General features: G+C 35.6%; 1 protein-coding gene and 1 long non-coding RNA gene across 2 annotated transcripts; both read right to left on the bottom strand.

Annotated features, from left to right (window-relative positions):
• Nucleotides 1-326: 326 nt before the first annotated feature.
• On the bottom strand, nucleotides 327-12,882 carry LOC308643703. Its single transcript, XR_014020780.1, has 3 exons — nucleotides 12,697-12,882; nucleotides 2,809-2,867; nucleotides 327-794 (listed from the first exon to the last, which is right to left on the bottom strand). It is a non-coding gene; the product is annotated as an uncharacterized lncRNA (long non-coding RNA).
• LOC308645524 (uncharacterized protein) lies at nucleotides 3,755-5,123 on the bottom strand. Its single transcript, XM_081287723.1, has 2 exons — nucleotides 4,375-5,123; nucleotides 3,755-4,224 (listed from the first exon to the last, which is right to left on the bottom strand). Exons 1-2 carry the CDS (start codon nucleotides 5,072-5,074, stop codon nucleotides 4,088-4,090), a joined length of 837 nt encoding a protein of 278 aa, XP_081143849.1. The 5' UTR covers nucleotides 5,075-5,123; the 3' UTR covers nucleotides 3,755-4,087.
• Nucleotides 12,883-27,872: the final 14,990 nt, after the last annotated feature.

Raw genomic sequence — 27,872 nt, 5'->3', positions numbered from 1 at the left:
TAAGGAATGTTAGCAATCTATTATTTTTCTCCTTAATTTTTAAATCCTGTTGCTTCATAAATTTACTGATTCTTTGACTCACAGATTCATTCATTTGGCAAATATTGTTGAGCTACTACTATTGGACGCCAAACACTTAGTTTGGTTCTGAGAATAAAATGTTAAATATGCTAGACCCAGACTCTGCCAGAAACAGAAATTACAAAGAAATTTGGGGAGCATCAAAATGAGAGAAGTATAGAGTACTGCACAGGCATGTGGCCTTGCTATTATGAGCTCTCTTCTGCTACCTGTTGGCAATGAGATCTGCTTCTTGCTCTTCTTAACTTTTAAGGTTGCTTAACTTTTCAAAGGCCCATTTCCTCAGATATAAATTCTGGTCAATATCAAGATCTGATTCAAATATTTATTATGTGAACTAAAATTTTACCAAGTGTTTAGTACAGCATTTGATACACAGTAAATGTCATTAAATGTCAATTGCTATAGTAACACAACTAATTTTATGCTACAAACCATTTTATTATATTGATTTTCACTTCTTAAAATTCTTTTTGCCTATTTCTTAGGAGGTATATTTTTCACTTCTGATTCAGTCTAATGAGACAGATATTAAACAAATCATCACAGGAAGAAGTACAGGATCACAAATGGTCTCAGCATCTTCATAAATACATTTAAAGAAAAAAATGTTATTTATCACAGCAAAAAACAATAAGGTTTAAGTTATAAAATTGAAACAAACTAGTCCCAATATCAGGGAAATGTTATGCTTCCTTCCAGAGCTCCAAATCCTAAAATAAGAAAAGAACAAAGATTAATATTAAAATTTAGAATCTGTTTCTAATAGCCCTCTCCCTTGTTCTGTGAAGTAGCTGGCAAAATCTACTATTAATTACAGTTTTGTGATAGGCTACATTATATGCATAGCAATTTAAATCAGTCACATCTTTCAGAATGCAAGTTATGCTAGATACTCAGTTAGCATTAGGAATATTCTTCTATTTTCAGTCTAACCACATAAATCACAATATGGTGTTTCTGTGCTTTGTCAATGAAGGAGAGCAGGCACAGTAATAAATACACTTATGATTTACTTCATTTATTTCTAGGTCTTAGTGCAGAGTGATTAAGGATGTGAACTCTGGAATCTATCTTAGATGTGAGACTTGTGGCTACTTACTTATACTCTCAGAACCCAGGTTCTTCATTACTACAGTAGGGTTAGTAACAATATCTACCTCAAACAGTTAAAGAGATTGTGGCACACGCTGGAACCCAGACTCTAAGTTTAAACAAAGAAAAATGAACTATTTAAGGCTATTTGGCCTTCTAATTTGCCTACAACTGGGGGTTTCACTGCAGGCAGACCTTTCTTTGAGTCTTGGGGACCAATGAAGAACTCTTTATGACAAATAAAGGATCACGATAAGTCATACCTAAATTTTAATATTCTTGTTTTCTCCCTTATTCTTTCTGTGTGAGCTCTATATAATATCTAAATGTCTTGCTTATCTTGTAAACCTTGCAACTTAATATGAAGTTTGGCAAACAACAAAATTGTTGAATTGAATATTCATTAAGGCAGAAGAGATTTTTTTAATTTTAATTTTTTGTCCTTACAAAAACAGTACCTATTGCAAATTTACAGATTGATTTAAAGAGAATTGGAAATTTCCAGTCTTATCTGTCACACAGATGGATTTTAATTTATGTGATATGTTATTTATGGTTGGCATTTATTCACTCTAACTACTCTAACATCACTTATGCACCCTTTACAAATAGCACTAGGATATGACATAGCCAGTTTCACCACGGACATAGTTATTGCCAATTGTTGTAATGTTGATATGGAAAAAGCAACTACTGTATTTAGCAACTGTTCCAGTAAAGCATTCCCCAGCTGTCTGGGAGACACAATCCATAGTCTTAAATAGATGTATCTGTCATCAGTTTTATTAGCTTCAAGCTATATGTGTCATCTGTTGGTTTTGGATGTGGAAACTGGTGTGGGCAAATGTTCTTCTCAAAATGTATATTTTAAAACACATGCAATTACTTGTGTATTAATATCATTCCACAAATTCAGAATCCACAAATAATTTGTTTTAATTATATAGTTCATTTATTATATTTTCATTTCATATTTCAGAGTCTACTCATGATAGTTAGAATTGTAGAAGAGGTCTTTTTGCCCCACATCCTTCCTTAGTTGCCTCTGAGGGTATGCTTCCTGGAGATTTTCAGTGGAAATATGGAAAGCCTTAAACTACTGGGGAATCTGTATTTCTGTCAAAATGAGAGATTAAAGTATATGCAATCAATTTATTTTATTCAAAGCACTATAAACACAGATATGCTAACTTGAAATATATATAGAAAACAAAGTGGAAGAAGAGGAGAAAAGTCTTATTAAAATGATTTGACACAGGAAATGTAAGAAGGCACTAAGCTATGAGCTCCTAGTTCACAAGAGCAATGACTCCCAGTTTAGTACTCCTTAGGGAAGAATAAGGAAAAGCAGTCAGGACCTGGGCAAGTCTTAGCTCTCAGTTAATCAAAGCAGCTCTGCATAAACCTGTTTTTTATTTTGGGAGAATATTCAAGCTTTAGAGAGACCACAATCTCTAGGTCTTTCTTATTACTGTTTTGTAATATGATAAATGATTGATCTAATTTGAAGACTCAGAGTTTCAATGTTAAAACAATATTTTTCCCCTAGCTTAGAGTACTGAGAGTAATTTTAAAACTATAGAATAAAAAAAAATGTTTAGAAACTGCAGAGGCATACACAGTGACACCTACCTATTTCCATAGTCGTCTCTAATTGTCTCAAGTCCAGGGCACAACACTGAAGTATGATCCTGTAAAATAATTACACATGGAGGTGCATTGATATGATATAGGTGTGTCATTTCTAGTGCTCAACATGTAGTTTATAGATTTAGAAGAGTAATTAGAATGAAGTTTTATTTTATGTTAGTTTTATTATTTGAAGATTTATTTCATTGATGTTTTTATTGATCTTTGAAAAGACAATATATGCGATAAAATCTACAAAATGGATGGTAAAAGGTCTCTGTCTCCACTGTGTCCTTTAGTTTTTCTTAACACAGTCACTATTAACTAGCTACTCATGTACCTTCCAGAGCTATGAAAGGAAACATTGGATATATTTCTACTTATGGGGTAAGAAGCATGCATGTATAAACAGTAAATGAGTGTTGGGTGAGTGATTTCAACAAGTATTTTAGTAGCTCAAAAGGACTAGAGAAGTTTTAGCTAGTTTGCTTAGGGAAGCCTGTGTAGGGAGATCATATCTGAACAAATTTTGCAGTATATTGAAAGTTTTTGGACTTATAGGGAGTATAGAAATTTAAAATTTTCCCTCCAATTTTCAGATTTTATAGAAAATTGAGACATCAGACACAGATATGTGTCAGTTATATGCCTGATAAAACAATTAGAGAAAATAGTTTTTACTTTTACAGTAAAACAGTTTACAAATTCTCTCCCCCTCAACTCCCTTTCCCAGCTTTGTTTTAGGACAGCCTCAGGAGCTATAAGTTGAGTCTACAGAGCAGATTGTCCCAGAAAGGACATCTTTTTTGAATCTAGGGCACAGAAACAAGGATAAAGGGGTAGGATTACCTATTATTTAATCTGGTTGAGAACACAGATCGATAGACGTTATATATTGTCATGTAACTCATTTTCTATCTTTCATTAAGAATAAGAAAGAGGACAACATGGCGGCCAGCGAGGAAACAGCACTGTCAGTGCCTCCGCTGTAACGGGATCAGAAAGAATACACCCACAGGCGTCCTACTGAGAAACCTCTAGCAAAATTCAGCTGAAAGGAGACCTGCCTGGAACTAGTAAGTTTAATTGGAGGTGGCAGCGTGTCCCAGACGCCTGAATCTCGGCAACGCAGAGCTGGGACACAGTCCCGCCGGCTGCCGCCAAATGGCTGCAGCCCACACGTTGCGGTAAACAGAGGAGCGGGCGCTGTCTGCCTGGTCCCACGCCGGCGGCTCTGGGAACCGGCCCCAGCCGCTGGTTGCAGTGACCTTGGGGGCGGGCGCTACCTGCCTGGACGCATGCCGGTGGCTCGGTGAACCGGCCTTGGCCGCTGGTTGCAGCGACCTTGGGAGCGGGCGCTTCCTGCCTGGACCCAAGCCGGCGGCTCTGGGAAACGGCCCGGCCGCTGGTTGCAGCGACCTAGGGGGCGGGCGCTACCTGCCTGGTCCCACGCCGCAGCTCCGTGAACCGGCCCCGCTGCTGGTTGCAGTGACCTTGGGAGCGAGCGCTACCTGCCCGGACCCACGCCGGCGGCACGGTGAACCAGCCCCGGCCGCGGGTTGCAGCGACCTTGGGGGCGGGCGCTACCTGCCTGAACCCACGCCGGCGGCTCAGTGAACCGGCCCCGGCCGCTGGTTGTAGCGACCTTGGGAGTGGGCGCTACCTGCCTGGACCCACGCCGGCGGCTCTGGGAACCGGCCCCTGCCGCTGCCCATACGTTGCAGTGATCGTGGGAGCGGGTGCGGCCTGCCTGGACCCACGCTGGCGGCTCTGTGAACCTCCGCCAACAGCTGCTCACACGTTGCAGCCAGCTTAGGAGCGGGCGCTGCCTGCCTGGGCCCCCGCCCATTGGGCTCTGTGAGTGGTCGTCAGCTGCCACCAAACGCCCGCTGCCCACACGTTGCAGCGACAGTGGGGACGGGCGCTGCCTGCCTGGGCCCGAGCCCGTCCAGCTCTGTAAATTGACACCAGCCGCAGACAGGCGGCCGCTGCCCACATGCTGCAGTGAGTGGGGGAGAGGGCACTGCCTACCCGGCTCCAGCAGGCCCAGATCTGTGAACCCCCTCTGGCGGTGCAGGGCTCCAGACGACCACATCCAAACTGCCAGCCCAGCGCCACAAACGACCCCCGCCGGGCTCGGCAACAGGCCCCGCCCACAGGGCGAACAGCAGGAGTGGAGACCCGCCCAGTCTGGGAGGAAGATCTGCTGCACAGAGATTGAATCCAGACCACTGAGAGGAGGAACTTGGCCCGGTGGCCACAGCGCCATCTACTGGAAGAACAGTTAATCGCACTCTAGGACTGCATTTATAAATATTTTTTTTTCTTGTTATTTTTTTTTAATTTAATTTAATTTAATTTAATTTTATTTTTTTTATTAATTTTTTTTATTATTATTATTTTTTTTATTGTTGCTGTCTTTTTAAAGGATATTTTTAATCCAATTTATCTTATCTTATTTTATTCCATTTTTAAACTTCATCTCTCATTTCTATTATTATTATTATTTGTCCTTAAATTCTCTTTAATTCTCTATCCTTTTCTCTCTTTCCTTCTTTTCCTCTGTCTTTACATTTCTTTTCAATTTTCTTATTCCCCATTCCTTGAATTCTACCTGCTTACTCTCATTCTCTTTAGTGACCACCTCCCTTCCCTTCTAATACCTTTCATCCCAAGCATCAAATAAATTTATAGGAGTAAACAATAGCTCAACAGTCAAACAGAACAAGAAGCAACATGAGCAGCTTCAAAAGGCAAGGAAGAAAAGGAGTACAAACAATGCAGGATAGCCTAAATATTCAGGAGGACCTAGAGTCACCAGAAAAATGGTCATACAAAGAGCTCAAGGAACACCTTAGACAGATGGAACGGAACCTTAAAGAGGATATGAGACAGCAAATTCAAGCAGCGAAAGAACACATTGAGAATGTATTACATAAACAGATAAAAGAAGAAGTTAAGCATCTGTATCAGGAGATAGAGATTATAAAAAAGAATCAAACGATAATCTTAGAAGTGAAGGAAACTATAAACCAAATTAAAAACTCAAATGAGAGTATCACTAATAGAATGGAGCAAGTAGAAGCCAGAACTTCAGATAATGAAGACAAAATATATCATCTTGAAAAGAGTCTAGCCAACATCGATAGGTCGGTTAAAAACCACGAGAGAAACATCCAAGAGATATGGGACAACATAAAAAAACCAAATTTAAGAGTGATCGGGATAGAGGAAGGGATAGAGAGTCAAACCAAGGGAATGAGTAACCTGCTAAAAGAAATAATTACAGAAAACTTTCCAGAAATAAAAAAGGAAACAGATATACAAATTGAAGATGCATACAGGACACCGAGCACACAAAATCACAGTAGACCAACGCCAAGACACATTGTTATGAAGATATCAAATATACAGAACAAAGAGAAAATATTAAAAGCTGCAAGAGAAAAGAGACAGATTACATTCAGGGGTAAACAAATAAGATTAACAACGGATTTTTCATCACAGACGCTGAAAGCGAGAAGATCCTGGAACAACATATTTCAAACACTGAAAGACAATGGATGCCAACCAAGAATTCTGTATCCAGCAAAATTAAGCTTCAGGTACGACAACGAAATAAAAATCTTTCATGATAAACAAAAGCTAAAAGAATTTGTAGCCAGAAAACCAGCATTGCAAAGCATCTTGAACAAAACACTACACGAGGAAGAAGTGAATAACAATAACCAAAGCCAACAATGGGAAGTACCTCAATAAGGACAGATGGTGGGGGGAAAGCTAACCATGGAGAAACAAACTAAACTATAAAAAAAAAAAAGAGATAAATAATCAAACATGGCTGGAAGTACAAAATATACATCAATAGTAACTCTAAATGTTAATGGTTTAAACTCTCCAATAAAGCGACATAGGCTGGTAACATGGATTAAAAAAACAAATCCAACAATATGCTGCCTCCAGGAGACACATCTGACTGGAAAAGACGTACACAGGCTGAAGGTGAAAGGTTGGGAAAAAATGTATCACGCACACGGTCCTCGTAAGCAAGCAGGAGTGGCCATCCTCATATCGAATAAAATCGACTTCAAGACTAAGTTAATCAAAAGGGATAAAGAAGGACAGTATATACTGTTAAAAGGAACCATTCACCAACAAGACATAACAATTATCAATATTTATGCACCAAATAATGGTGCTGCGACGTTCATAAAACAAATTCTCCTCAAGTTCAAGAATCAAATAGACCACAACACAATAATTATGGGTGACTTCAACACACCTCTCTCACCATTGGACAGATCCTCCAAACAAAAGTTGAATAAAGAAACTATAGAACTCAATATCACAATTAATAACCTAGACTTAACTGACATATATAGAATATATCAACCATCTTCTAGTGTATATACGTTTTTCTCAGCAGCACATGGATCCTTCTCAAAAATAGACCATATATTATGCCATAGGGCAACCCTTAGTAAATATAAAGGGGTGGAGATAATACCATGCACTTTATCCGACCATAGTGGAATGAAACTGGTAATTAATGATAAAAGAAGGAAGGGAAAATCCTATATCACATGGAAAATGAACAATATGTTACTTAATGATCAATGGGTTACAGAAGACATAAAGGAGGAAATCAAAAAATTCTTAGAGATAAATGAAAACACAGATACAACATATCGAAATCTATGGGACACAATGAAAGCAGTTTTAAGAGGGAAATTCATCTCCTGGAGGTCATTCCTCAGAAAAAAGAAAAACCAACAAATAAATGAACTCACACTTCATCTCAAAGCCCTAGAAAAGGAAGAACAAAACAACAACAAATGCAGCAAAAGGCAAGAAATAATTAAAATCAGAGCAGAAATCAATGAAATTGAAACAAAAGAAACTATTGAAAAAATTAACAAAACTAAAAGTTGGTTCTTCGAAAAAATAAATAAGATTGATAGACCCTTAGCCATGCTAACGAAGAGAAGAAGAGAGAGAACTCAAATCACTAACATACGGGATGAAAAAGGCAATATCACAACAGATGCTACAGAAATACAGAAGATAATTAGAAATTATTTTGAAAACCTATATTCCTATAAAATTGAGGATAGTGAGGACATCGAGAAATTCCTTAAGTCATATGATTTGCCCAGACTGAGTCAGGAGGATACTCACAACTTAAACAGACCAATATCAATAGATGAAATAGAAGAAGCAATCAAAAGACTTCCAACCAAGAAAAGCCCAGGACCGGATGGGTATACAGCGGAGTTTTACAAAACCTTTAAAGAAGAATTAATACCAATACTTTTCAAGTTATTTCAGGAAATAGAAAAAGAGGGAGCTCTGCCAAATTCATTCCATGACCAACATCACCCTGATTCCGAAACCAGACAAAGACACCTCAAAGAAAGAAAACTACAGACCAATATCTCTGATGAACCTAGATGCAAAAATCCTCAATAAAATAATGGCAAATCGGATACAAAGACACATTAAAAAAATTGTGCACCATGATCAAGTAGGATTCATCCCTGGGATGCAAGGATGGTTCAATATACGGAAATCAATAAATGTTATCCACCATATAAATAGACTTAAAGATAAGAACCATATGATCATCTCAATAGATGCAGAAAAAGCATTTGACAAAGTACAGCATCCCTTTATGTTCAAAACATTAGAAAAAATAGGGATAACGGGAACTTACCTCAACATTGTAAAAGCTATCTATGCTAAGCCTCAGGCTAGCATCATTCTGAATGGAGAAAAATTGAAGGCATTCCCTCTAAAATCTGGAACAAGACAAGGATGCCCGCTCTCACCACTTCTGTTCAACATAGTTCTAGAAACACTGGCCAGAGCAATTAGACAGACGAAAGAAATTAAAGGCATAAAAATTGGAAAAGAAGAACTTAAATTATCACTATTTGCAGATGACATGATTCTATACCTAGAAGACCCAAAAGGGTCTACAAAAAAACTACTAGAACTAATAAATGAATTCAGCAAAGTGGCAGGATATAAAATCAACACACATAAATCAAAGGCATTTCTGTATATCAGCGACAAAACTTCTGAAACGGAAATGAGGAAAAACACCCCATTCACAATATCCTCAAAAAAAATAAAATACTTGGGAATCAACCTAACAAAAGAGGTGAAAGACCTATACAATGAAAACTACAGAACCCTAAAGAAAGAAATAGAAGAGGATCTTAGAAGATGGAAAAATATACCCTGTTCATGGATAGGCAGAACTAACATCATCAAAATGGCGATATTACCAAAAGTTCTCTATAGGTTTAATGCAATGCCAATCAAAATCCCAATGGCACTTCTTGTAGAAATAGATAAAGCAATCATGAAATTCATATGGAAAAATAAAAGACCCAGAAGAGCAAAATCAATACTAAGCAGGAAGAGTGAATCAGGCGGTATTGCAATACCAGACTTCAAACTATATTACAGAGCAATAGTAACAAAAACAGCATGGTACTGGTACCAAAACCGGCGGGTGGACCAATGGTACAGAATAGAGGACACAGAGACTAACCCACAAAGTTACAACTACCTTATATTTGATAAAGGGGCTAAAAGCAAGCAATGGAGGAAGGATAGCATCTTCAACAAATGGTGTTGGGAAAACTGGAAATTCATATGCAACAAAATGAAACTAAACCCTCTCCTCTCACCATGTACAAAAGTTAACTCAAAATGGATCAAAGACCTTGATATCAAAACAGAGACTCTGCGTCTGATAGAAGAAAAAGTTGGCTCCGATCTACATATTGTAGGGTCAGGCCCCAAATTCCTTAATAGGACACCCATAGCACAAGAGTTAATAACAAGAATCAACAATTGGGACTTACTTAAACTAAAAAGTTTTTTCTCAGCAAGAGAAACAATAAGAGAGGTAAATAGGGAGCCTACATCCTGGGAACAAATTTTTACTCCTCACACTTCAGATAGAGCCCTAATATCCAGAGTATACAAAGAACTCAAAAAATTAGACAACAAGATAACAAATAACCCAATCAACAAATGGGCCAAGGACCTGAACAGACACTTCTCAGAGGAGGACATACAATCAATCAATAAGTACATGAAAAAATGCTCACCATCGCTAGCAGTCAGAGAAATGCAAATCAAAACCACCCTAAGATACCATCTCACTCCAGTAAGATTGGCAGCCATTATGAAGTCAAACAACAACAAATGCTGGAGAGGATGTGGGGAAAAGGGTACTCTTGTACATTGCTGGTGGGACTGCAAATTGGTTCGGCCACTTTGGAAAGCAGTATGGAGATTCCTGGGAAAGCTGGGAATGGAACCACCATTTGACCCTGCTATTGCCCTTCTCGGACTATTCCCTGAAGACCTAAAAGGAGCGTACTACAGGGATACTGCCACATCAATGTTCATAGCAGCACAATTCACAATAGCTAGACTGTGGAAACAACCCAGATGCCCTTCAATGGATGAATGGATTAAAAAAATGTGGCATCTATATACCATGGAGTATTACGCAGCACTAAAAAATGACAAAATCATGGAATTCGCAGGGAAATGGATGGCACTAGAGCAGATTATGCTTAGTGAAGCTAGCCAATCCCTAAAAAACAAATACAAAATGACTTCTTTGATATAATGAGAGCAATTAAGATTAGAGAAGGGAGGAAGAGCAGGAAGAAAAGACTAGCAATAAACAGAGACATGAAGGGGGAGGGAAAGGGAAAGAAAATGGGAATTACATGGAAATGGAGGGAGAGCCGCATTGTTATACAAAAATACATATAAGAGGCTGTGAGGGGAATGGGAAAATAAATAAGGAGAGAAATAAATTACAGTGGATGGGGTAGATAGAGAGGATGGGAGGGGAGGGGAGGGGAGGGGGGATAGTATAGGATAGGAAAGGTAGCAGAATACAACAGTTACTAATATGGCATTTTGTAAAAATGGGGATATGTAACTGATATGATTTTGAAATCTGCGTTGGGGGTAAAAATGGGAGCTCATAACTCACTCAAAGCTTATGTAAGAAATATGCTATGTCAAGAGCTTTGTAATGTTTTGAACAACCAATAAAAAAAAAAAAAAGAATAAGAAAGAGGTGAGGCCAGGTGTGTTCCTAAGACGGTGTTCCTTCTTTGTGGAAACATGAGATGAGCAGAAAGGAAATTCCTTAATCCTTCCTTACAAAAAAATGCAGGTAGTGTCCCTGTAGCATGCTCTTTTTAGGTCTTTAGGGAATAGACCAAGAAGGGGAATAGCTGGGTCAAATGGTGGTTTCATTCCCAGCTTTCCAAGAAATCTCCATACTGCTTTCCAAATTGGCCGCACCAATTTGCAGTCCCACCAACAATGAACAAGTGTACCCTTTTCCCCACATCCTCGCCAGCACTTGTTGTTGGTTGACTTCCTAATGGCTGCCAATCTTACTGGAGTGAGATGGTATCTTAGGGTGGTTTTGATTTGCATTTCTCTGACTGCTAGCAATGGTGAGCATTTTTTCATGTACTTGTTGATTGATTGTATGTCCTCCTTTGAGAAGTGTCTGTTCAGGTCCTTGGCCCATTTGTTGATTGGGTTATTTGTTTTCTTATTGTCTAATTTTTTGAGTTCTTTGTATACTCTGGATATTAGGGCTCTATCTGAAGTGTGAGGAGTAAAGATTTGTTCCCAGGATGTAGGCTCCCTATTTACCTCTCTTATTGTTTCTTTTGCTGAGAAAAAACTTTTTAGTTTGAGTAAGTCCCATTTGTTGATTCTAGTTATTAACTCTTGTGCTATGGGTGTCCTATTGAGGAATTTGGAGCTTAGCAGCACAATTCACAATAGCAAGACTGTGGAACCAACCTAGATGCCCTTCAATAGATGAATGGATAAAAAATGTGGCATTTATACACAATGGAGTATTACTCTGCATTAAAAAATGACAAAATCATAGAATTTGGAGGGAAATGGATGGCATTAGAGCAGATTATGCTAAGTGAAGCCAGCCAATCCCTAAAAAACAAATGCCAAATGTCTTCTTTGATATAAGGAGAGTAACTAAGAACAGAGTAGGGACGAAGAGCATGAGAAGAAGATTAACATTAAACAGGGATGAGAGGTAGGAGGGAAAGTGAGAGAGAAGGGAAATTGCATGGAAATGGAAGGAGACCCTCAGGGTTATACAAAATTTCATACAAGAGGAAGTGAGGGGAAAGGGAAAAATAATACAAGGGGGAGAAATGAATTACAGTAGAGGGGGTAGAGAGAGTGAAGAGGGGAGGGGAGGGAAGGAGAGGGGAGGAGGGATAGTAGAGGATAGGAAAGGCAGCAGAATACAACAGACACTAGTATGGCAATATGTAAATCAATGGAAGTGTAACTGATGTGATTCTGCAATCTGTATACGGGGTAAAAATGGGAGTTCATAACCCACTTGAATCAAAGTGTGAAATATGATATGTCAAGAACTATGTAATGTTTTGAAAAACCAACAATAAAAAAATAAAAAAAATTAAAAAAATGCAGGTAATCTGCAGAAATTATTTAACAACAGACAGAAGTTCTTCTGGGTCAAAAGCAAAACGAGTAAGACATGATGATTACCTAACTAGTAATAGTACTATCCAACAGTAGAAAAAAATGAATATAGATAAGTTATAAGGTCAAATCAAGGGCATAGAGATACAAATTTGCTAAATTGGAGAGAGAGACAGCCAACACAGAGATGGGAGAGAGTGGTTGGTAAACACTTAACAGGTCAGGAGTGAGAAGAGGGGAAGCTGTAGTTTATACTGTCTGCTGGTTTCTGTGATATAAATATACCCACTATGCCCTATAGTGGGTATATTATAAATATACACACTATACCTATTAGCTATCAACATGACATACCTGAACACAGAGCTGAGAAGAGATGTGCACAGTTGATCTCATGAACAGATCCAAGCCAGTTCCAGCACACCCAGGGAGGAGGAAATAATGAAGTGTGAAGACTTGAGTGCTTTGGGAATGTTAGTGGTGTTTTTTTTGGCAGTAGAGTGGGTGTTTTAGTCAGCTTTTTCACTGGTGTGGCTCAAAGATCTGACAAGAACAATCAGAGGAGGAAAAGTTTATTTGGGGGCTCATAGTTTCAGAGGTCTCAGTCCATAGAAGGCTGACTCCATTCCTCTGGGGTATGAGGTGAGGCAGAACATCACTGTAGAAGAGTGTGGTGAAGCAAGGTGACTCGGGACATTGCAACATGAAACAGGGACCTACCTCCTCCAGCCATACCCTACCTGCTTTCAGTTACCACTCATTTAATCCCTATCAGGAATTAATTCAATGATTGTGTTAAGGTTCTCATAACCTAATCATTTCACACCTAAACCTTTTTGCATTGTCTCACACATGAGCTTCTGGGGGACACCTTATATCCAAACCATAACAGGTGGGACTGGTGCACCTCCATATAGGTCAGTGTTTCCAAAATACATCACGTTGAGACCTGAATGTTATAGGAAGGCCACTTGGTAGCTATACTGGGTAATAACAGCCTCAATTCAGCCAGAACAGTTTCATTTTTTAATCTGTTACCCTCTGCCTAAAAAAGTACCTAAAGCCACAGACTGGTTTTTGGTTTTTTTCCTTGTTTATTATTGCATTTTAAGCACTATCCTAGAAAGTAGTGATCACTGTGTAATTTTTTTAAAAATTGCTTATAATACTAAAAAAAAAAGAAAGAAAGAAAAGGGAAAAATATCCCCTGAAAAGAGGATATAATTATTTGACATATAGAGATTATTTATTCCTAGGAGTCTGAGAAAACTATGAAGCCACACATTTTCTGGTTATTCAAAGTTGGAAACAAAATACTGACCTGTTGTAAATGCAAACTAAAGCCACTCTAAATACCTGTCTGGATGACCAGTTGGCTTCTTTACTGCATCTGTTATGCAAAATACAATTTGCTATCAGCAACAGATAGAACATTGCTAATCCAAACACTTGAAATCCTAAATGCTCTAAAGTCTGAAACTTTTTGAGTGGTGACATGGTGCCACAAAAGGAAAATTTCACACCTGATTTGTGATGGGTTGCAGTCAAAATATAAGGGCATAATGTACAGTTTACTTAGCCTCCCCAGGAGAGAAACAAACAAACAACAACAACAACAACAACAAACCTCTCAGTCCCCTCAGCTGCTGAAAACTTTAATGTCCACAATTATTAAAAATGTCATATAAAATTACATTCATTAAAAAACTTCTTCACAGCAAAGGAAACAATCAAGAACATGGAGAGAGAGAGCCTACAGAATGGGAGGAAGTCTTTGCCACCTGCACTTCAGATAGAGCATTAATCTCCAGGATATATGAAGAACTCAAAAAATTAACAGCAAAATAAAAACAAATAACCCAATCAATAAATGGACAAAGGAACTGAACAGGTGCTTCACAGAAGAAGAAATATGAATGGTTAACAAATATATGAAAAAATGTTCAATATCTCTAGTATTTGAAGAAATGTAAATTAAAACTACACTGAGATTTTATCTCACTCCAGTCAGAATGACAATTATCAAGAATACAAGTAACAGTAAATGTTGGCAAGGATGTGGGGGAAAATGTTCACTCATACATTGCTGATGGGACTGCAAATTGGTGTGATTAATTTGGACAGCAGTATAGAGATTCCTTGGAATGGAATTACCATTTGACCCATTATCCATTTCCTTAGTATATACCCAAAGGACTTAAAATTAACATATTATAGTGATGCTTCCACATCAATATTTATAGCAGATCAACTAACAATAACTAAACTATGAAACCAATGTAGGTGCCCTTCAACAGATGAATGGATAAAGAAAATGTATACATACATAATACAATACTACTCAGCCATAAAGAATAATAAAATTATAGCATTTCCTGGTAAATGGATGGAACTGGAGATTATCATGCTAAGTGAAATAAGTCAATCCCCCAAAACCAAAGGCTGAATATTCTCCTTGATAGGTGAATACTAACACATGAAGTTCATTGTATTAGACAAAGGGGAATAAAGGGAAGGGAGGGTTATGGGAATGGGAAAGACAGTAGAATGTATCAGACATAACTTTCCTATGTTCGTGTATGAATACATGACCAGTATAAATCATGTACAACCACAAGAATGGGATCCTAATTAGAATAAGCTATATTCCATGTATGTATAATATGTCAAAATATACTCTACTGGCATTTTTATCTAAAAAGAACAAATAAAGAATAAAACTAAAAATTTAAAAAAGATTACCTTCATTATATGTATATTAGCCGTTCCTATGTAACACTTAAAAGAATTTCTTGTTTAGACTTGGAATCCCATCCCTAAGATATCTCATTATGTATATGCAAATATTACAAAATCTGAAAAAAATCTGAAATTCAAAACACTTTTGATCTCAAACATTTTGGATAAGGGCTGCACAATCTAGAAATGCTAATGGCTCCAAGTGTCTATCTCTGGCTTAACTCTCTCTCTTCTTAGCCTTTAGAATCATTTTCCAATTACCCATTGGATATCTTTTATGTTCAGCAGGGATTTATGCTTAATAAATCCAACACCAAGTTCATCCTGCCCTGTCCTGAAACACATACATTTCTGAATTCCCTGTCTCATGAATGGAATCATTTTCTGCCCAACCATGAAGAAGATAACACCAAGATAAACATGTGAATTATCCTAGAAGATGTCTCCCTCCCATAACTGCTGAGTATCAAATACTACCTATTTATCCACACAATACTTGTCAAATAACTCCTATTTTCTCTTTCCTTATTTGTTTGTCTTTAATTCAGGCTTTCAAGTTTGTATTGTAGTAATATTCCTATTGTTTATATACATTTTTGCTATTTATTTCCAGGATTTTATGAGTTATTTTACCAAATATAGTTTGTATAACATCATAGTCATTGATAACTACTCAAGGTAAACACATGGACCTCAAAAATCCTATAAGGTATCTTGTCAGAATTTCACCTTATTGCCATAGTTTGTATGGCTCTTTATGCTCTGTTCCCAGCCTAGTATTTCAATTTTCATCTGAAAATGCTTCTTCCAGCATAAGTAAAGATGTTTAAAAAAAAAACAACATGAGTCTGCCCCTTCTCAACTACAAGCTCAAGGCAGACATTGCAAATTACCCACGAACTTTTCACATGGAATAAGGATATAGCTTCAGAATTCTCATCAATCAGTCACAGCTTTCAAGCAGCTACCTCATGGGAATTTGTTCATGAAATTCAGCATACTGTGCGTGGCAGACCATTTATACTTTATCTCACTTTTTACACCATAACTATACTTACAATTTCAGGAACACACTGAGTGTGTTTATGCCATCCTGCCTTTGAACATGTTGTTCCCATTACCTGAATTCTTTTCTCCTTTTCTCCTTTCCTTTCCTGCTATTCAGGTAAATTGATATTTTATCTTTCAATATTTTTTTCTCATGTCTCACTTTTTCTTTGACATTTCCATGACTTTATCTCGTACCTCTTCCACCCCAAGGAAACTAAACTCTTTCTCCTCTGTGCATTGTAATTGTTTACATACTAACTACTTAACTAGACTATAAGGGAAATTTTGCTCAAAGAAAAAGTTTCAAAATGAACTCTATTTTCCTAGCACTTAATGTACTCCTTAGGGCACAGAAGTTCATAACAAATGATTCTAAAATTATTAAAATACAAAAAAGCATACTTAAAAACCTGCCACTAGCATATCCCTCTACTCCCAATTCAGCTCCTCAGACCAATTAGTTTTAGATTTGTTAAAGAGGAGAACAAAAGCCAGTTCCAACTTCAGTCCCTATGATGACTTTACCACCAGTTTAAAAAAAGATAAATAGTTCAGTACGTCCTACAATGAGTTAAAAACTGGTTAATTACCAAAGCTTTCAAGCCCCAAAAGATGAGTGGAATCCAATCTGTCAATAAGACTGTCCTTGCTCAATAACAATAGGAACTAGTTAGAAATATAACCCTAAATCCCTTTATTCTTTCTTTTCATGTCTTTAAAAGAAAAGGTAACATGATATGGAAAACATTTTTAAATAAGAAAAAAAAATGAATCCTGGGAAGGTTTTTCTATATATATATATATTATATGTATGTATAATGCTATGTCAACATAGAATTTTCTCATAAACTTGAGAATTATAAAACATCATTCTGAGTATTTTATATAATTACTATTTTAATAGTGATGAGAAACATACATTTGAAAAACAATATGGGTACAATATGCTTTCTCTAATGTCTCATCTCAGAATGTGACTAGTGTGCTTGGAGGAAATCCATGTAATGTTAGACCACAAAGTTGTCAACACAGCAAGAGGATTTTCCTCACCCAATTTAAGGTTGCCAGATAATGGGTTTAAACTTGGCTATGCGGACAAATGAAGAGCTCTATCCATATTCAGAATGATTATTGTCTTTGATTTCCTGTCCTACATCACTGACAACAATATTCTTAGATATTAACCAGTAACACATCCTATGTTTACATATATTACAATATGGACTGTCCCTATTTCTATTCTCCTTCTAAGACTCATACATTTTATTCTATATTATTCCCTCATTTCTTAAACCAGAAGTTGTGTTCATGAACCCCTAGAACTACATGTAAAATATTCTATATATGTGCACATTTCCTTGGGAAATGATGCAGTTTTATTAATTTTTTTAAAGATTTTATGTTAAAAAAACATGAGAAACTGCTCCAATAAAAGTTGTCTTCCTCTCGGTATTCCCTCCTGAGTAATGTTCTTTTTTTTAATCTGCTCTGTATGTACAACCTCTACAACTCTGAGAGTTTAATTTCCCATTTACATTTGAATGATATCCTGACACAGAGCCAACAGCTGTCATACACAAACTCACTCTTGGGTTCCAGGTCTATATTTCCAAATGTTACTGAACTGACTCCTTAAGTACATAATGAAATCCCCAAATATTGATTGAAGGCCCTCACTGCATTTGACACTCGAGAGACAAGGCAGTCTCTGCCTGCAAAGACATTTTTATGTAACTATGATTTCTGGGCACATAACATATGCTAGGAATTGTGCTAAAGATTTTACCTGCATTATGTCATTCTTACAACATCTGTGAGTTTTACAGATGAGGAAGCTAAGTTTCAGGGAGATTATATAACCTTATTACCTACTTACTCAGTCAGAAGGACTGAATTTGAATTGATTTTGTCTGTCTCTAGGGTCTGAGAGGTTTCACTGCCTCTCTCACAATAGCAATTCACAGTTGGAAGCAGCTCATTGCAATGATATACACACTACGGTAAACACAGGATCCTGTCCTACTTGGAAACCCTCAATGATATCTTTAGTCCTACTTATAATTAGGCCTCAACATACCTCTCAGTCCCCAGTTGCCAGCACATTCCCCATCTCATTTTAGCATCTAGTTATACAATACAAAGGAAAATTGTTCTATGGAGGAAATGGTTAAGGTGATATTTTCTAGTTTGCTTGCTTGGCATAAGAATTAATTTGTACAGAAATGAAATTTCAGAAAAGACATAACAAAATTCAGGAAAACAGCTGGAATAAGTATGAGAAAACTAGTGACAATATGTTTGAAATAAAAGATGACAACAATTAATATTGGAGGGTGCCAGTGCACCTCAATGGAAGAAAAAAAAGTGATCTTTTCAATGGAAGTTTTGGGAAAACTGGATAGCTGTACACAAAAAAATAAAATTAGACCCTTACCTCACAAAATTTACAAAAATTAACACAAGGTAGATAAAATATCTAAATGTAAAAACTAGAACTATACAGCCCTTGGAAGAAAATATACTGATCTCAGATTTGACATGCTTTCTAAGATATTATAATAAAAGTATAAGCAACAAAAGATAAACTAGATAATTTGGCTTTTGTTAAAATTTAAAACTTCTGTGCTTCAAAAGATACTATCCAGAAAGTGAAAAGATAAACTACAGAATGGAAGGAAACATTTCAAATGATATATTTAAAAGTATAGGGGCTGGGGTTGTGACTTAGTGATATGGTGCTTGTCTAGCATATATGAGGCACTGGGTTCAATCCTCAGCACCGCATAGAAATAAATTAGTTAATTAACAAATAAATAAAGATATTTTTTAGAAAGTCTAGTACCCCAAATATATTGAAGATTCCTACTACTGAATAATAAAATAACTCTACTTAAACATGGGCAAAGGATTTGAAAAAGCTCTTCTCCAAAGAAGATGTAAGAATGGGCAATAAATATGAATAGATGCTTAGGTCATTAGTCATTAGGGAGATGAAATTCAAAATCCTAATAAAATATCACTTCATACTCATTAAAATGACTTCAATACAAAAGAAAAACAATGATGAAATCTTGGCAAGGATGTAGATAAATCAAAACCCTCATATATCATTGATGGGAATGTAAAATGGAGCAGCTACTTGGAAAACAGTTTGACAGTTCCTCAAAAAGTTAGATATAGAGTTGTCATATAACCCAGCAACTTCACTCCTAGATATATATTTATGAAAATGAAAACAAAAATCCATAAAACTTGAAGATTAAGACTCATAACAGCATTATCATAATAGCTCAAAGAAGAAATGACTCAATTATCCATTAACTGATTTAATAGACAATATGTAAACTATCAACACAATGAAATATTATTCAGTCATATAACAAAAGAATGAAGTCCTGATATGTGCTATGACATGGTTGAACTTTGAAAACATTATCATAAGTAAAAGAAGCTAATCACAAAAGTCAAATATTGTATGATTCCACTTATATGCAATTTCCTACACAGGCAAATCCATGGGAGCAAAAAGTAGATTCGGCAGTTTCCAAGAAATGGCAGAGGGGGAATGTGGACTGATTGATAATTTCTATGGCATTTCTTTTGGACATGATGAAAGTATTATGGAATTAAATAATATCAATTATTTTATAACTTTGTGAATATACTGAAAACCACTGAATTGTCTCTTTTAAAATGGCAAATTTTTGTGGCACAGGAATTTTATTTACACTTTTTAAAAAATACCTGTTTCATAGGGTTAATGTAACACAAGCTGAGATGCAGAGAACCTATTTGATAAACACCAATCCTCAAATATTTAAAGGACCAAGTATAAAAGATGGCTTTTATTTAGTTTTGAAAATTTTAAATAATTAATTTTATTAGTTAATAGTATATGGAAAGTGGCTGAAAATGTAATAAAACTTTTTCTGAATACTTCTTATAGGGCTAATGACACAAAAGAAAGATATTGGACCACATTAGTCACATTTTTCTGACTAGGACAATTGCTGCTAATGTTATTACACCAAGCTGATTATATTCATTTTAAGCATCACTACCATAACACACCTAGAGATGGACACAGCACCCTATCCAACAGTTGAGTAAACTAATTACTAAATTTCTGTTATGACTATGTTGGTTGCTATGCCACATAACAGATATTTAAAAAATACAATGCAAGCACAATAATAATGTCAGTGTTTTGTATCATCATTAGTGGAGCCACTACCTGAAGCAAAAAAAAAAAAAAGTTTAGTGTTATTAGAATTAAATTATGGCAGCTTATGACCTTTTCACAAATGCAATAAGTACTAGTGAGCTTTTAAATTTAAATGTAGTACAGCACACTGTTAAAGTCACCTTATGTCAGAAGAAGTGTAGGCAACTGCATTCCTGAAAAATGTACATGTTGCCCTAAAGGTTTAATGTGCCCTTGTCCAAAAGAGAATACAATATTAATATCATTCTGATGACAAGTTGATTCATTGCAAACAAAGGTAACTTAGGTGCAATAGTTTTAGGAGATCCTGTTCCCTATGTTATACATTTCTAAGGAATAAATCTTTCTCAAGAATATCAGTTCAAAGGATATTTAATAAGTTCATCAAAGTATAATGATGAAGAAGAAAAACCAGTGTTATACAGTTTATTGGGGGGGCATATTCTGTAAATGCCAAAATCATAGAAGACTATTAACACACAATGATCCACAAAGTTTTAGTTGTATAAAAAATGAGAAATAAAATATAAGCACATCCAATCTCCTGAAACAATCTGTCTCATTCACATTTCCAGGTTTAAATTTGGTTCTCTTATGTTGGGCAGTCACAATACAAGGAAAAGAAACAAAAAGAAAGAAGGAATGAAGGAAGAGAGGGAAGAAGAGAGAAAAAACAATAAAAGAGGAAAAAAAGAACAGAAGAAATAAAACAAAAACCATATGATGAAAAACTAAAGGAAACAGACTGAGGCGGTGTATTAAAAAACAGTATTAGCAAATGTAAAGTAGTTCACAGGTGACTTTTCCTTCCCAATCCAATAGCTAATGTCTGTTTTGGCAGGTTTCCAGTATATAACCAAGCTGGATAGAAAGGTCTGTATTCTCTCCAAGACTGAGATGCAGCTAGATATATAGTATACAACTTCTTTATTCTCCTTTATTCTTTAGACACTACTCTAAAAGTACTTTTACAATAATGAGTATAATAGACATTTGAAGGGAGTTTTTTTTTTTTTTAATTTTTGTGGAACTAAAAATCCCTAAAATGTAAGAAATAAGATTGAGAGGGTCCCATAGGCATTTGCCACCCACATTCCCTACTCCAACTATGGCACACAAGTTGGCCCATCCTCCTGGTTCTCTGTTTGTTTGGGGGCAAGACTCATCATTTCTTCCTTTATAAAATTTCCTTGTGATTCGGGGAAGCTGCTGTGTCAAGGATGTGATCTTCCCTTTTGTCCTCCATAGCAGGGCCTAGCTTTCTTTCTTTGGGAGTTGGTGGGACTCTCTCTGATGCAGTTCCAGATTGCCTGCAGGATCCAACTGTCACCACACTCCTGCTGGGCTCTTTGCTCTATCCTATCCTGTTTCCCTCTTTCCAAAAGCACTACCTCAACCAAGCTTTTAGGAATCTGTCCTAAAACACCAAGAAAATAATGTTCCTGTCACAGACACTTTAGAAATTGTAATTGTTTCTGGAAAATATGTTTTTAAAATGTATTCATTTCAGCATGTTCTTTTGGTTTGAAGTAGCTTTGTTGGCTTCTAAGATATGAGCTAAAATCAGATGAAATCTGAATCAGAACTAAATATACCAGCAGAAAAATTTAAGTAGTTAAATAATGTTTTCTTGTACCTTTAAACATGTTGATCAAGACTTGCTTTCACTGCCTTTAGAACTTTCCCTAATTTCCTCTCACCTTCTCAAGCCTTGTTGGCTGGGGAAATGCCTACCCTTCAGGGATTAGTTTTCACTTCTGGACCCCTGAAGTTAGCTAGGACATCCTTCTTAGGGGCTTACAGAGTACCTCCTACTTACATCATGCTGGACTGTCACACTTCCTGGTGATCCTGAGCTCCCCTCATCCCACCCTTTGCAAAAAAAAAAAAAAAAAAAAAAAAAAAAAGTTTTAGTTGGATAAAAAATAAAATTTACCAGGTTTAAAAAAAAAACTGGTATAAAAATATTTTCTGAAAGCTAGGCAAAGACTAGATCTTTTTTCTATGCTATCTTCATTTTCAGCATAGTGCCTACACACTGTAGGTACTGAAATATTTGTTGAATGAATGCTTCCTTTATGTCTATAAAGTGAATATTATACTGTATACTTAATGTAATATTCTGGTTTGAGTCTATAAACAAAATTACATAGATCAAAGAAATAAAATGTCTTCCCATTTTGAATTATAAGTTATATAACTTGCTATTGACACCTGCAAAAGAGACACTATTGTTGAGAAAACTTGGGAGTGACCATAGCACAAGATAAAATAACATGAATGTAATTTTTAGGACATTTAACATCAAGAATAAAATATTCAGGCTATGTTTGGAGTAAGTATATAAACTCAAAGCAACACATATTGATTAAGAACTTCATATTTCACCAGCACATTTTTCAATTACATGTGAAACATGGATTATTAATGAAAAAAGTCATAAACGATATAAGATAAAATCTAAGTTAATGTGAAAAATATATGGCACATGCAAGTATTTTTTGAGATGGATCTTATAGGATGTGTGCAATTTGAGTAAATGGAGCATAAGTTTTCTCATTAAACATGAGAAAGAGTGAAGTATGGATTTGACATATGTAGTAAATCATAAGAAAATTGGTCTCATTTAAGTGGAGGATATGGGTTAGGGGATGGAGAAGATAAAAATTAGACAAATAAAGTTAGGAAGAAAGGACAGACTGTTGAGATAAAAGTGGCATGTTTACTGAGAACAAAGTTTCCGAACAGTGATTCTGCTAGTATTTAAAATGAGATGGGGGGCTGGGGATGTGGCTCAAGCGGTAGCGCGCTCGCCTGGCATGCGTGCGGCCCGGGTTCGATCCTCAGCACCACATACCAACAAAGATGTTGTGTCCGCCGAGAACTAAAAAAAATAAATATTAAAAATTCTCTCTCTCTCTCTCTCTCTCTCTCTCTCTCTCTCTCTCTCTCTCCTCTCTCACTCTCTCTTTAAAAAAAAAATAAAAAATAAAATGAGATGGGGAAATTGGAGGTAAATCTGAAAGTTAGGAGCTATTTCATTAAAGTTAGAATTTGTCAGTAATAACAGATGAAATCATGAAATAGAGTTATATGATGGAATTTTGTACATATGGAAGTAAATAAGCTTTCATATACAGAGCACTAGAAGATTCAATGTGGTTTATTAATATACACACATATATATGTACACACACACACATATATATATACACACACACACATACACACACGTATACATGTACAATGATATTAGAAAGTAATGAGTAATCCAAGTAATTTTCTTACTTTCTAAATTCACCTACTGAGAATTAGAGATTCAAGTGAATTTAAGTAAATTGAAGTCCTGAGATATCAAAAGTTAGAAAGTTAGATATTTAATTATATACATAAATCACCAGAGAGTCTCCTGGGGGAGGGGGAAAGGATGGACCCTTTTAGGAGAGGCAGAATAAAAGAGTCCTTTCACATCTAAAGTGCATAGAAGAAGCCACAGGAAGAATGGAAACAGGAGTCAGGAGCCAGGTCAAAATGGAAAAGCAAGTCAAAAATAATTGATTGGAAGAGTTTTGGTGTCTTAGTGGTGACTGGGCACATGGACTGTTGTAAAAGTAAAATGTCTATTGGTTCCATTGACACAACAACAAATACTTAGAAAAAGAAAGTGATAGAAGGAAAAGGAGGTTAATTTATTTCTTTATAAAGTATGAAGTAGAACACAGAACAAAACTTCTCAATCTGTTGAAAACCTTGAAGTATGTCAATTCACTTCCATTTAAAGAATTAGCCATGGTGCTTCTAATTATAACCATCCCAAAAAAGTAAACAATAAGAGTAAAATATAAAGTCGAACTGGAAACTATCCATTTTAGTGATAAGAAGTATATCCTAATGAATACAAACTCATGAATATCCATCTTTCAAAAGAGCAAGCAAAATTAAATATAGTTATTTGCTCTTCTCAAAGCCCTTGTAAGGTAAGACAGAAATTTGCTTATGTGTGTCAACTAGGGTTCAGTAGGAAACAGAATAAGCTCCAGGTATTTTAAGTAGACAGAGATTTACTACAGGGAATTAAAAGCTTATAAAATAATTAGAAAGGCTATAGATAGAGGCTCTAGTCTGGGCATCCAGGAATGTTTCCACAACCCTGTAGAATTTATTAGGGAAACTATTATTTCTGCTTCCATCAGAAGGGTGAAAAATCCAGAAGTCACTATGGTATTTACTGGAAAACACAGGGAGTCATCACTGCTGTCACCCCAAGATCTTCTCAAACCCCTGCAACTAGCACTTCCATGATGGAACATATCACAAAAGCACTTATCATGCTTCTACAATCTCAGCAGAAAACAATGGAAACAGCAGGAGATGACAGCCACTTGACTTTTGCCTTTGAATCTTAACAAATGTTTCTAATTGGCTGAGCCTAATTTGCATTTGGTAGTTTAATGACATGGAAATCTGGGAAATGTTTTCCAGCCTCTGCAGCACAGAAATACACACTGTAAAAATGTGAGAATGGTTACCAATTGGCCTTATCCATCACAGGAAGATTCAAAGATTTTGAAAATTTCTTATTCAAGGTCACAGAACTTGCAAGTGCTAGAGCAACAATCCGGGATTCAAAGATGTTGGCCACTTGCCCAGTGCTCTTTCCACTACATCAGTCTACAGCACTGATTACTCTCTGAAGACATTTGCCAAAGGAGACATATTTTCAAATCTTGTGCTAATTATATTTTTCACTGAAGCATTAATTCAGGCATCTGTGAATATTGTTACCTTTTAGTCTCATGTCAAACCTACTTCTTCTTCCAAACTCAGACTTAATCTTATTTTACAGTACTTACAGTTAAACCAACACTGCTAGGGTTTAATACCTTTGAGTATTTTTCTCAGCTGGATTGCTGCTTAATCCATTTAATGTCAGCACAACACAAACCTTCTTATTAAAATGGGGGAAAGGACATTATTAGAGGCTGCATTAGTGGCTTTCCTTCTCCTGGGTAAAGCTACCAATATGGCAATATTTGTAACCTTTTCTTTATCTTAATTTATCTTTTCTGCTAAGCATATACAGAAAAAAATATTTAAATGTAAAGATTTGAGATGTCAAATCATCTTGAATTTTAATCATACATAAAAGAAAACCAGAATGGAGGCTCTTTCAAGCAAATCTTCCTAGATATTTAGTTTCATGCTGAAATAAAAAACACAGCATATGCAAAGAAAATACTTGAATAAAATGGAAAATTTAACACATCAGTAATATCTGATTCACGCTCAATTACATAATAATTTCCATTTCAAATGTGATTTCAAATAACTTTGGGGAAATCTTTTACATGTACATTTAATGATCAAATATAAACATTCCTAAGCTATACCTTAAAATAAAAATGTAAATTATTGTATAGTTTTCTTTTTAGACTTCAGTAACAGTTCTAGGTTAAAAATTCAAGAGGTGATTAAATTCATATAAAGGAATAAAAGAAGGGCAGATACAACCACTACAAGTAGTTATGAAAGATTCATTTGCTCTTTTTAAAAAACGAAATAATGAAAGTTGTTGGCAGAAGATAGTAGTTTTGTATTAAGAGTATATAGAAAAGATTACACAATAAACAATATATTGTTCTTAAAGATCAAATGATGAAGATCAAATTACCTAAGTCTTGTATAGTTTAGGTTATATCAATATCATAGATAGTTCTCTCTACATATTTTAGATAGAGAATTTTAAGTTTATAACATTTGGATACATTTTTAAGTCAAAAGGAACTTTTTCTATTCTGCATATAAATAGTGAAGATTGTGATCATCCCAGAGAGAAGTTTAGGGGAATTGCAAGAAAAAACAATTCAGCCTGAGGAAAATCTGAACATTCCTGTTTCAGGAGCTCACCTTTTTTTATTTTTTTATTTTATTTTTTTTTTTACTTATAGGTGGACACAGTATCTTTATTTTATTTTTATGTGGTGCTGAAGATCGAATCCAGTGCCTCACATATGATAGATGGGTGCTGTACCTCTGACCTACACACCCAGCCCAGGAGCTCACCTTTTTTATAAGGAACTAGTGTTTTCACTCCTAAAAGATATTATATACATTATACATGTGTGCATTTGTGTGTTAATATGCACACATATAAATGTGGAAATGTGTTAAAGAGATCACAAGAGATAAGAAGTTTTCCTATTTTTTTATGTAGGTAATACAATCATAAGTTCAATTTAACTTTTAAATTTGAATTAGAAAATAAATAAATAAATAAATAAATATTACAATAGCATAACATTAATTTTTTTCTTTGAAAAATTTTCACAGTCAAGTCTACTCTATTATTTGGTAAATGGTCTGGATAGTATCATTTTACAAATAGGTCAGTATTCTGTCAAAACTGATCAGAAACCATAAGCTGTAAATTCATAGAAGCTAAAGAAAACTTGATGATGATGATTTTTATATATGTGTATATACATGATTTTACCTATATGTGTATATATTTATACACACACACACACACACACACACACACATCTTTCTACATGCTTTATAAATTTGCTTTAAGATGGTCTGTTATAATTAAGTGTCAAAAACATTACTTTTATTATGCTTTAAGTAGATGAAGTTTAATTTGGGATTCTTTATATTATAAAATATTTACTTTTTCAGATACTGTACTAGTTCTTATCAATTGTAATAAGAACTAATTAAAATTTATAACATTTGACATTCCTTCTGTACTTTTTTTTCTTATTCAGTATACACTAAGAATAAATTTAGAAAATATGGAAAAATCAAATATTAAAGTTCTGTAGTGATAATATATTTGCCACTTATTTCTTTTCCTGAGCACAATTAATATAGAAATTAGCAATGCAGAATTTGGGCATTACTTGCTTAAAAAGTCATTGTGGGGCTGGGATTGTGGCTCAACAGTAGAGCGATCATCTCACATGTGTGGGGGTTCCTGGGTTCGATCCTCAACACCACATAAATAAAATAAAGGTATTGTGTCCACCTACAACTAAAATAATTTTTTTTATAAAACAAGCCATTGCTATTACTTATAACAAAATTATCCCTTATTATTTTAGTCACTAAACTATATAGTGTCCCAATAATATTTAAACAAATTGCTAGAGACTTGACCCTTAAAATGTAATGACATCAAGAGCTTTAAATAATATAATATTTTACTTTTAGTACTGATATATTTTTCTCCTCTTTGGGAGTTTGTTAAAAGGTGAGGAAAGAGCTATTAATTTTCATCTATTCAGTACCGTTTCATGCACTGCTGAAAAAAATGCCTTCCTTAGATAGATGGATAATGACGATACTTAGTAATAAAGACTGAAAGCTTCTGTGACTGAAAACCACAACCTCCTTTATTATTGTTTAATACCTTGAATATGAACAAACTGACTTTTTAATCTGCTGTATCTAAGTCTGTTTCCTTTATTAATTTTTCATGTAGGGCATGTTTATAGATACTTCAGGAAATTCTTTC

The sequence above is a fragment of the Spermophilus citellus genome (genome assembly GCF_964194105.1).
Source record: "Spermophilus citellus genome assembly, chromosome: 3".
Classification (NCBI taxonomy): Eukaryota; Metazoa; Chordata; class Mammalia; order Rodentia; family Sciuridae; genus Spermophilus; species Spermophilus citellus.
The sequence above is the reverse complement of the archived record's forward strand: the minus strand, read 5'-3'. Positions and strand labels throughout refer to the sequence as shown.